Source organism: Rutilus rutilus (genome assembly GCF_951802725.1).
Source record: "Rutilus rutilus genome assembly, chromosome: 4".
NCBI classification, from domain to species: Eukaryota; Metazoa; Chordata; class Actinopteri; order Cypriniformes; family Leuciscidae; genus Rutilus; species Rutilus rutilus.
The window spans coordinates 32,695,489-32,708,007 of NC_140212.1; the positions used below are offsets into that span (position 1 = coordinate 32,695,489).

Here is a 12,519-nt window from a genome sequence, read left to right on the forward strand (position 1 = left end):
TATCCAAGCATTAATAGCAAGGAAATACCCTTATACTTGGGAGTGGAACATATGTGACCCGTCACGGAAACCAGGGACACAAGTCGGCAGCACAACTTTCGAGCAAAATGAGAAAGAAGCGTTTTTTTTCAAAATTTGTGATTTTCGTTTTTTTTGCAGAATCTGTTAGTTGAGATCACGAAGAAGCCTCTCCATGTTTGAGACAGCAGTATTGGTATATTTAAAAGCGTACATTTTGATGTTGAAATCGGCTTGTTTTTCGGAGATTCTAGCACGCAGTAGGGGCGTGTCATTGTCGGTGTGTATTTCCATACTGAATAAGCCGGTGTGGCTACTTATTATGCAGCGCTCTGGCCGGCTCTATCTGATTTCAAGATTCAATGAAGATGGACGCCAATAACATTACGATGTCCAGCAATCGATTTAAATAGTAGGTTACATGGGGTTTAATTTGTCGTTTAATGAGATGTAGCCTAATACATGTTGTCAGTGCCAATACATAGATCCACCTATATAATTGACGTGTATATGAATGGTACAGTGATAGAGCTTTCGCCAGCCGTGTCAGAGGTTGAGAGTTCGAATTCGCCCTTGTATAGGTTTTTTTTTTTTTTTTTCTCGTATAGTTTTTTTTCTCTCATCAAAACGATTATGTTCATCAGTGGGGAGCTTTACAGGGGGTATGACTTATCTAAATGAGATGTAAATGAGCCCTATTGTCATTCCCAGAAGAGTGAGAACTTGCCAATCTTTAGAAGCAGATTTCTACCATTTCAGTTTTTTTTGAGTGCCTACCTTCAAATGGCCACAACTTCTCCAAATATTATCAGATTTCCATGTGTTACACATCGTTGGAAAGCTTGAATACTACACTTTCAGAATATGTGAATAACTCAAAATGCCCCAGAACCGACTTGTGTCCCTACTTTCCGTGACTGGTCACATATGAGGTGTTTCTTCCTCATATCTGCTTCAAGGTCTTGATTGTGGCATTTCTTTTTGGTTTAGAATCCATGATTCCCTTAATTATTTTGTCTTTGAGTTTAATAAATAACTTTTTCTCGTCTTCTGTCCAAACATACCGCGCTATCTACATCAGGTGACCTGTAAATGTGCAAAAACTGTTTCCATTGTAGTTTTGCATAATATTCCTTTTTCGAATTGCTTGAAAAACCACCTCAAGTGAGCGTAAAAACCTTTTAGCGATATATGGGATTTTTTTGCTAAATTGATGCGTTTCCATTGACGCATTTCCACGTGGCTACAGAGCATGCTCACATGACATACTGCTGGCCCAGAAACTCTGTCCACACCCAGTGGGCTGCAGATAGGGTTTTGAGATGGGCACACTCAGTTCACACTTTGGTGTGTCCCACATTTCAGGCAGTATCGGGGCCCACAGTGGGCCTAATTTGATTGATCGACTGCTGTTTGGAGGCCAGGATTGTGGTGACTTTCACTTTCATTTTATCAAACTATGCTGTGAGCAACTGTATGATCTGTCTTTCACTGACCATTATATAGTATGTATATTGATTTATCTCTTGTAACACAAGTTGGATTTTCTATTTACTAATTTGTATTTATTTTTTAATAGGTTGATTAATTTTGTTGAGAAGGTTCAGGTTAGGGTTAAGGTAATGCCAGGGTTCCTCAAATCCAGTTCTGGAGGCCCACTGCCCTGCAAAGTAAGCTCAAACCCTGATCAAACTCACCTTCCTGTGATTTTGTAGTGATCCTGACGACCTTGATCAGTTTGCTCAGGTGTGTTTGAACAGGGTTGGAGCTCTGCTCTGCATTGGCCCTACAGGGCTGCATTTCACTTCACTCCACTTTTAGGGGCTGTTTACACCTGGCCACTTCATGCATTTTCTCAGATCGGATAGCTATCTGATTTATCAAAACGATTCCATTTACACCTGGTCACATAAATGTGTTTTTGCGAAATGGATTTAAATCCGATCCTCAATTCCCGCGCTATATGCAGATTTAATGAAGTTCATGTCATCGAACGCAATATGAGAGAGCGGCAACAGCCCTGGTAAGATAATTTTGTTTCTTTACTTTTAACGATGATGATTGTGTGTTAAGCGTCTGCGACTTACTTTCACTTTGATTTGCGATAGTTTGCACGTTGGCTTAATGAAAAGATGCTCAGCTTCTCACCTGCGGTGATGCATGTTACAGTAGCGTCGTCATATCTGGCTATAACATTACATATAGCCTATAACACACTCTCACACGTTTATTTTTTTTTGCATTTTTGGGAGGAGTACAATTTACATAAGTGTAAATGCATCTGGTTGTTGAAACCACATGTCCAGTTTCGCCTGGAATGCGGCCCAGACCACCTCCTGAAGTGGTTTGAGCGATCGGATTCAAATCCGTCTCGAATGCGTTTCGGAGGGCATTTACACCTGGTCTTTTCACGATCGGATCGTTTTCCAATCTGAGAAAACTCATGAAGTGGCCAGGTGTAAACAGCCCCTTAGACATACACTCACGAACTTCCCTAAGCACTTCCCCTTGGGGGAATCCCTGTCTCCATTTTGAAGTGCGTTCCACTTTGTGAAGTGGGTGAGGGAAGTTTATATGGAAAGACCCTTGACCCCTCGATTTTAACCAAGGGAGTGAGTCTACTCTGATGTACACTTCAAGCAGCTCTATATCCCACAATTCAACTTGATTGTGACATCACAACAGATCGCACTTAACTGAAGTGTACAATATCAAGCGTAGCGTTAGTTCTGGCAGATCACGTTAGTCAAGCTTGCATCAGCTGATCCACGTCTACCTATAGGAATATGATGCCCATCACTGTATACATATGTAGTATGACTGTTAATACTAAAGGAACATATAAGTTGCAAAACTATTTTACTGATGAAGACGCTGGGCAGAACTTACAAGTTTCTGTGCACGTGTATGTGTGTCTGTATTGTATGTGTGGGCATTTATATGGGAGAAAGAGCGGGAGAAGGCAAATAAAACGTTTATGTGAAAATCATGAAAATAGTTTGTCATTTTTTGTCTTATCTGATATATTTATTTGTCTGGTCAATGGCTGTAAGGACCTTTGAAATAACTGAAACTCTAATGCAGTCCAGACCTGACTAGAACTACTTTAACTGTACATTTATAATAATTCTCAGCAATTAAATAATTGTGCACATGTATGAAAGAAATAACGTCTAACTGTTTTGCAGTGGCCGGCAAAACTATTGCTCTTGACAAGGCGGGGGCGGGATGGAAGTGGCATTACTAGGTAGAATAAAGGAATGTTCATTTATATTAAGAATAACTAATGGGATGATAACCTGTTGATATAAAAGTAATAATTCCAAACAAATGTCCAACAAATAAATAAATACAATTTTAATTTAATTTAAAATTGCTGTCCTGACTGTGCTGCCACCCTAAACAAGTTCACTTATAGGCACTCGCCAGCCCTGCTGGTTTGTAATAAGTGAATGCTGTTTTAGAGCTGTTTAATCAAACTCTTCCTGCTTTACATACTTGAGTGTATCTAGTCTGTAGTTCGGATGGTTGAGTTTATCAGAGAGCAGCTTGACTCCTGAATCTCCTGGGTGATTGTAGCTCAGATCCAGCTCTCTCAGGTGTGAGGGGTTTGAACTCAGAGCTGAAGACACATAACCACAGCCTTCCTCTGTCACCATACAGCCAGATAATCTACAAAGACACACATCAACAATCCACATGACATTAGTTTGGTATTCAGTTACTATAACACATTGACCTGAGCAGTTTGTATTTGCAGCTGTTGTCTTGTCACAAAAGTAACAAGAGTCTGTGGAAGTGTGAATGATTAAAAGTTCATTTACTTTTCTAAATGTAGTTAAGTCATCAGACACATTTATACTTAAATTCTTTATTCAAAGATAATAATAATAAAGCTTTTTATACTAACAGAAAACCTCAGGGAGGTAATGACAGTAAATTTTACAAGTGACACACCTTAATGTTTCTTAATTGTTAAGTTTCATAAGTTCTTATACAGACTAAATAAGTTCTTAAACTTAAAACTTTTAGAACAAGTTTTTATACAGTTCTCATTACAAATTTGGGAAAATGTTTGGCACGTTGCATTTTCAAATCCATGTTATGAGTGGCCCAAAAACAGAGATCCAGGATTGTTAGGTTCTTCGAAGCTCTTCACGGAGTTGCTGTCATAGCAACAGGTCCATAAACTCAAAACTGCTCAGGACCTACTTATTTCATATAAAAATTATTAGTTTGCATCTTTTTTTTTTAAGCAGTGAGGTGATGCTTAACCTGTTAACCGTTGCCAGTGCGCCCGCGCACTGAAGCGTTTCTTTTTTTTTTTTTTTCAAAGTTACTATCAGATTCAGGGCCGTTTGAAGGAATTTGGGGGCCCCAAGCAAAATGGACATGGAGGCCCCCCCAAACATATGAAACCCTATGAATAGCCTGTGAATAGCCAGTCGTTAGTAACTATAATGCAGACAAAAGAAATGCATATTTAGAGCCATAACCAGGCTGGAGAGGTGTGAATGTGTGCAGGGGGAGACTGACACTGAATGGGGCTCGTTTGTACCACAAGACAAAAGACTGAATGGATGCTTAGATGATGACAATAAACATTAGTAGCATTTTAGAGTCTAATCAAAATAAAGTCATATGACATGATTTTGAAAAACATTTAACTAAATACAGAGTTTTAGACGTACCATCTTCAGATTTTAAATATAAAATGTTTAGACGTGGCTTTAGCTGGAGTGCATTTCTAGATTGCTACAGTGCCAACTTCAATTTTATTTTCATGAGGATGTTTCATAAAAATAAATTTCTAATAACTGTACAAAACTTTGAAGCTATTTATAACATTTTTTTTCATTATGACAATAATTAATTCTACATTTACAATAAACTGCCAGGTGTCAGCTTTCAAATGAGATCATACTTATATGATGGTATGTCATTTCTGGGGATTTTTCAAAAGTGGGGTTGCAGCTTAACAGGTTAAACTAATTTGAAAATAACATAATTTTGTGTAGTCTGTCATAATATAGACACAGCTTTACTCACTGAGATTTATTTGTTAGGTAATAATTACCAAATAATTTTATTGGAGTCTTACACACATGATGTACAGTTAGTGTAGGGATGCATTTATGTTTTTGTCTGTTTCTGACGCATGCCTTTGCCTTGAATAAAATAAATTCATTGTCCATAACTTCGGAATACATGTGTATATGCCAAATCCATGTATTGTCCACTTGGCATTGCAAAGAACAAATAAAACAAAAAAATAAATACTGCAAACTGCTAATTTGACTGCAAATCAAAATATTTAATTCAAAAATTCAAAACTGTTGGGCATGAGCACAGTCTTGCACACTACAACGCTCAACACAGCACGGTCAAAAAGTTTGTTTGACCTTCCCATATGCGCACTTGTAACTCATCACCTTATTTCAATGTAGTCAAAATAATCATACGTCCTCTAGTGTCAAAAAATACAATTCAATATAATGGCTCCAACAGTTAGTCTAAGCCCTGCTGTGCATTAATTTGAATGGTGACAGCTATTATGGGAGTGGCTTGATGCAGCGCATGCAGGAGATGCAGATAAGTTTGTAAAATATACTGTCCGCTGTGCTACTTTAAAGCTGCAGTCGGCAAGTCTGGCAGATTGAGGGGATTTAGCCAAAATGTTTACAACTCTCATGCCCCCTCCCCCACTACCACCGAGCACCCTCCCATCAAGTTTGTGCTCGTCAGTGCGTGTGCACCAGATTTTCTGTGAAGGTGTCCGTCTCTTCAGCATCGATCAACACCATGGAGTACTCGGTGGTAGGCTGCCCTGGCTAATCTACCCATAGATATAAATAACTGAGGAATTGGAAGCTTGTTAGTAGATTGCGAACTTCAGGCGTGTGCATGTGGGGGGAGGAGGGGGATCTGTGGTGTGTGCACGAACTGTGATTGACAGTCAGATCTCACACAGCCCTGCGCTGATTGGACCAGAAGAACCGGGAGCAGTGAATTTTTGCAAAACAAATAACAGGCTCTAGGTGGAGGTAGAAGCACGTTTTTTTTTCTAAAACCAGCTGATTTATGTTGTTCTGTCGGAGCATAGTGTCGGTTTCAGTGAATATGATAAAAAAAATCTTGCCGACTGCAGCTTTAATTAATGCTGTCACATAACAAATCTGCTTCACAGGTAAAATTAAATGAATAATTACAACAAATTACAAAAATGATAAAACCTGTACAAATACTAGAATTAATTATCGTGAAATAATTGGGAATCACGTAGCTGTCACAGGTAGCCGAGGAAGGAAGATGCTCATCACTGAATATAGTCAACATAAGAGTTTTCTGGTGACAAACATGCAGACAAGCATGACATTAAACAATAACTGACAAAGGGTAGAACAGAACAGGGAGTATAAATACACAAAAAAGGTGAATGAGGGAACTAAACAGGCACAGGTGGAGGAAGATGAACTCTAACGAGCTTGGCTGTTTCCTTATAAAGGTCCAGACATTTTTTTTTTTGTCATGTGTGTGATGTTCTCTTTTTAATATGATGTCATTATGTTGCTGTCTTGCCGCCAATGAACAAGAACAAATGGTAATCTCAGACAACTTAATTCAGATATTTTAACACTAGAACTACCAAGGCAGTCATTTTGACCGTTTTTAAATTTTGCAATGTAATAACTTTGTTGAAATAAAACCCATATAGCTATAGTACCCTGACTTTTCTTAAATATGTGCATATTTTATTCTAACATTATTATTTTATTAAAATGCCAAACACAAAATAGTTCTGAGTATTCTACCTTGAAGTGTGTACGGTCAATTTGACCGTTATGACCAAATTCATTTCAGAGTTTACTACTTTTTCCCATCTTTGAAGATGCGCTTCACTGTTTCTTTTCTAGCACATTACCTTTCTTTCTAGTTGTTTTTATATGCTATTGCTAAGCTAAAACTTATCTTTATATGAAGGTAAAATGATGCCATAAAGAATCTCATGCTCAGGGTAAGATTTGTGAAAGTGTACATAAGATATCAAGCGTAAATTAAATTGGCATGTGCAAGCCTCATTTTACTGTTATTCGTAAGTGTATTTATTTAAAAAAAATTATTTTATTGTGCATTATCAGTAATATTAATAAAAGTATAGTTGGGCTGTTCTGGTAAGTAATAATGACTGAAAAAATATAGATAACTTAAAGTAAAAATAATTAAGTATATATGTAACGGAGGCCAGCTGGTAGTTGCTGTGCGAGTAAACCTCACTCCTCTGATCTCAATAGGCGCTCTAGCGACAGACGCTAGAGACTGCAGTCTTTAGCCTCCTTGTTAGAGCGCCTGACTCTCATGCCGGAGACCCGGGTCGAGACCCGCACGGAGCGGGGTGTGAAGGACCCGGTGAGAGGGGTTACATTGGTGCCGTGACCCGGATGGGAGTGAGGTTTGGGGGGTGAGTGTAACGGAGGCCAGCTGGTAGTTGCTGTGCGAGTAAACCAAATTTAAACAAAGCATTTAAACAAAAATACATAAAATACATCAAAGTCAAATACATGTGCATACACACACACAGTTACACTCTAGTCTAACAAATAGGTGCACACATTAGGCTTGTTTGAGTTTACACAGTGTTGCACAGATTGTTTGCCAGCTGACTTCAAGAAGTGCATTGCCACTTAGAAATAGTGTCTGTCTTTAGACAGTGCTGACGTTATGTGCTTGTGACGTATGTTTTAAAATTACTGTGAGAGCAGTTGGCTGTCATTTTGTGCAGATTCTCCAGAGCGACGACACAGTTGTTCCAATGATTGGTTTGGTTAACCACTCGACAACGATCACATGTGTTTGGTATTTTTCCGAGATACGGGACTGGTTTATTCTAAAAGCTTCAGTTCCAGTAATGGTCATAAATCTGTATTTTTATAACAGTAAAGGCTGTTTTCATATAGCCGCAATGTTATAGTATCATGTGTATCAAAATAAAACTGATGGACAAAATATAGATCCCAGTTCCTATTGATGTTAAGTCTAGATATATGTTTAGAAATAATGTTTTTATTTATGTTTGGTTGTTTTTATGTGATATAATGTTTTCTCATATAATTGTTTATATGTTTTCCCTTCTAGGTTAGCACAATAGAGGTTAAAGTATGTGATGTTTAAGTGGCTATAGAGATGGTGGAGATAAGGGGTGCAAACATGGAGACTCAGACATGCTATGTTCAAGATTCACCTGGACATATCAAACTGCAGTTGTGGGCGGGACAGATTGGGCTGGTGCTATGTGGTCATTCATATCAGATACACAATCTGAGCACACAGGAATATCTGGAATGTGTGTTCCCAACCACAATTCACAATACTGAAATTGTGGAAATCAAAGAGATGGCTGGAGCAAGTTCCTTTGGACAGTCTGAAGTTGAGGAAGAGCAGGTAACCACTTACACTGGGAGCATCGTTCGTGCTGAGATTGCCATATCAAAAAAGTGCATAAAATGCCAGACGTGGCAGCTTGATTTCAATACCGCTTTACAGTTCCACAGATGCCAACGGTGTAAATCTTCAGAAAGCAAAAAAAAAAATTACCAGTTTACAGCCAGTGCACGAGTCGCACTCTTACAAGATGGTAACGAAATGGTTCTGAATGTGACAAATTCAGTCATTAGGCGTTACCTGGTGGCATCATTCATTTGCTTATTGAAGGGCAAAATGCCGAGGAGCATCTGCTGTGCGGTGAGGCATGGAAAGTGAAAATCCAACGTGATGTTGTTGGAATTGAAAAAGTGGTGGGACATGCAGTGCAAACAGTGGCAAGTCCACAGATGGTTGTGGTCAACGACATTGGTTTCACCTTCAATGAGTCTCCACAGAGTGCCAAAAGAACAGTGTCTGAGGCTAAAGCCATGGCAGCATGACAGCAGGTAACTATAAAAGGGGTATAATTGCACATTGTCGATGTAAATGCAAAAATATGTGAGGTGTCATGAATTGACGAATAACTGTTGAAGTGGGGGAGGGGACAGAATAGACATTGGGGTATTGGTAAAAGTAGCATGTATTGGTTAGTATGTTCTTTTGACATGTATAGGAAAGAAAAGTTTTGTAAATTGTGTGTGTGTGTGTGTGTGTGCGTGTTTGTGTCAGCAGCAATGTTCCCTCTAAGCTGCGGCCGCGCAGGCCAATCGAAGTGGCCGCGCAATAGATTTTTCAGACCGCGCAAACTATTTTTTTTTTTAGGCGTTAAACATCTGAGCATCAAAGGCGATGCAGGCTAGGTAATAAACATTTAAAATACTGACATGTGACAACCAAGCTGGATGTACATTAGAATGTTTACATACCGTAAAACTTCAAATAATAGCCGAGTCCCAAATAGACGTCTATTTTACACGCCTGGTGTGGATACAGGTTTGGATAAATAAAGGCCGGTCTCTAATAGAGGCCCGGTCTGTTTTTTTAGTTTCGGGTTGTATTTAATCTTCTAAAACCCGTCAGATCGTCGGTTTAAGCCAGTTCTATGGTGCAGATTTGCGCAAGCAAGAGAGCCCTGCGCATCTGGGCAGGAGCTGTAAGCGCAAGCAAGGCAGGCAGAGAGAGTTAGCGCCACGTCACGTCTATGACAACTCGAGGTATTACACACCGGACTAGAAGCGCCGCGTCCATGACTATTCGAGGTATCGCACACCGGACGAGAAGCGCCGCGTCGCGTCCATGACAACTCGAGGTATCGCACACCGCACCAGACGCGCACTTTGTCAGTTTATGGCCAGCAATATAGTTATGTTTAAGGACATTGTGGAATTAAGATCATGTCTGTACTATGTTATGATTGTACTGTACAAATACAATCGTTGCTAAGTCTGCAGTCTGAATTCACTTTACCTCAGAGCGTCCGTTTACTGAATGAATTGAGAATATCACCTGAAAATCCGTTAACATCAGCAGTTTCCATTCAACCAGCTGATTTCTGTAAATGAATGTCAAACTAAATGTATATTGCAGCACAGGGTGAAGTTTCATTAAATTAAAGGCCTGTCTCATATAGACGCCTGTCTCAAATACAAGCCGGTGCAGTTCGGCGATTGGGGAAAATAAAAGCCCGGGCTATTATTTGAAGTTTTACGGTACGCATACATATCCTTTAGGCCAGTGGTTCTCAAACTTTTTACACCAAGTAAGTTACCACCTCAGAAAATATTTGGCTCTCCAAGCTCACATAATGGCCAATATTAAAATACAGTAGCATAGTATTCAGCTACAGTTATGCACAGCTCAAAAACTAGGCAGTTTTATTTATAATAAGAATATTTATTGTTGTCAGACACTTTAAACATTGTTACAACACAGTTTTAAAATCAACACTGTTCTGCTTACATACAGGTACTTTTTTTAATGATTAAATTAAAATGTATTTCATCTAAAAGTGAAATAAAAACTGTAACTTGAACTTAAACTTAAATATCCCCATAAGTTGGGGATATTTTGGGAATATTAATTTATTTTTATCAATCAATAAATTCCACTAGAAACACACTTTGTTGTATTATTTTAATTTAATACTGTGAAGCTGCTTTAATACAATTTGTATTGTGAAAAGCGCTATACAAATATACTTGACTTGACTTGACTTAAACTGACTGGTAAAACACCATCTTTAAAATGTTCCCAAAGTCCAACCATTATAAAGGATATTGAATAAATATCAACCTTGTAGACATATTGATGCATTTGCTGTCATCTCTTTGAATCCCCTATGGCTAACGCAGGCTCGTGGTCATTTTTGGCAGGTCGTGTGGTTGCGAATTGCTCACAGTACTGAAATGTGCGCTCAGAAAAAAAATGTTTTGCTCAGTGCTGAAAAAAATTAGAGGGAACATTGGTCAGCAGGGCAGTCACATCGCGTTTTCTTTTATGTCACGCTTTAATGGTTTAAAAGTATTTGCATGAATACGCGCGTGTTGTTATGATGTAAAAAATACTCTAGTAGATTTTATATTAGTGCTGTCAACATTAATGCATGCAATTAATTTTTGTCCAATAAAGCATTAAAATATTAGTGCAATAACGTAGAATTATTTTTTTCTGTCATCCTTTACCTAGATTTACATTATATGATCACGCTCTAGTGCGACAAGACCACAGAGAATGCGCTGTCTGTGAATGTCGTGTAATGTTACACACATCCACACACACACGATGCAGAGAAATATTAGTCAGTATCATGCACACAGACAGACAGCACGGTGGAGTCCGTCGAGTTCTCTTTTGAACTTGAATGAACTAACACACACACCAAGATCCTGTCTGATCGATTGCTCCTGTCTGCCTTGCTGCTGGTTTGCGTCTGTAAGCTCTGTATAGCTTTCTGTTTTTGAATCTTTATTTACTACCATTCCTTGTTTATATTGCTAAATATAATTTACTCAGGCAATATTAGACTATATCTAATATATGTTGATATCACATTAATCTGACATCGCTAGTTTTTATCTAAATCGTTATCGCTAGCACAACACACTAGTATCTCCCTAGCCATCCGTGCTTGCTGTATTTTTTTTCTTGCGCTTTTTACGAGTCTTATCAATAACTGTGGTAATTAGGATTAGTCAACAAACACGGTGAGTAATGTCTTGTCCTGTTATTGTCACTTGCACTTCATGTCACATGTATAGTATAGCCTTCTCTGTCAGCAATGAGGACTTTACATGTGATAAATGCAAAGGCTGATGGAGAAGATTTCAGAATTAGAGACACGCATCCAAACTTTAATCGAGGATAGTAAGAGTGCAAGGGCTTTAGATACTGCTTTGGATGCAACTAGCTTTGTGAACTCTGAACATTGTTCAGGTTGCCCGGGCAACTGCCCATATGCCCTTTTCGACTCACGTTGCCCTTCCGAGGAAAAAAATTAAATAAAAAATCGGTACAAATGGATGCAGAATTTCACGTAGGCCTAGATAAATAATAATAATAATAATAAAAAAATAAAAAAAATCGAAAAGCCTCATTCACTTCCATTCAGGCACCGAAAGTGAAAGTCAGTAGGGGAAGGGCAAACTCTGTTTACGTGGCTGCAGCGCTGCACGTGACCGGCACCTGAGCTGAGCCTGCATGAGCGGGCGCTCCCTAGAAGAAGATTGTCGCGGTTGTCGGATGAGGCGTCTCAACGTTGTCGGAAAAGTTGAGTTTGTGATGATGATCATTCGTAACTTGTTATACATCAAGTTTTATGAAATGAATTAAAATCTTAATAAATCCAGGCTGCGTTTGCCACGCTTAGCCTAAATAATCAGACGGAAAGCTTGCAGACAAGCAGCCTAGCTAGGCTACTATTTTTTTGGTAGTCATTAGGCAAACTAAGCTACATGTCTGTCTGCTAATAGTTAGTTTCTCACATTTCGTTTTAGCAAGAAGAATGAATGATGGAAGTAATGTATCACATTAAATATTTTATTCAAAATGGTTAAATGCCTAAATCCTATCACTATTTTGGGT

General features: G+C 38.7%; 1 protein-coding gene across 3 annotated transcripts in view; it reads right to left on the reverse strand.

The window, feature by feature from the left end:
- Nucleotides 1–12,519, reverse strand: part of LOC311289695 (NLR family CARD domain-containing protein 3-like) — an 80,517-nt gene that overhangs the window by 20,336 nt on the left and 47,662 nt on the right. For 2 of the 3 annotated variants that reach the window (XM_084407917.1, XM_084407918.1), the window contains exon 8: nt 3,517–3,690. The exons of the other annotated variant lie outside the window; for it this stretch is intronic. In XM_084407917.1, the coding sequence (XP_084264043.1) occupies nt 3,517–3,690 (174 nt within the window). The remainder of the gene's footprint in view (nt 1–3,516; nt 3,691–12,519) is intronic. 3 annotated transcript variants of the gene reach the window in all.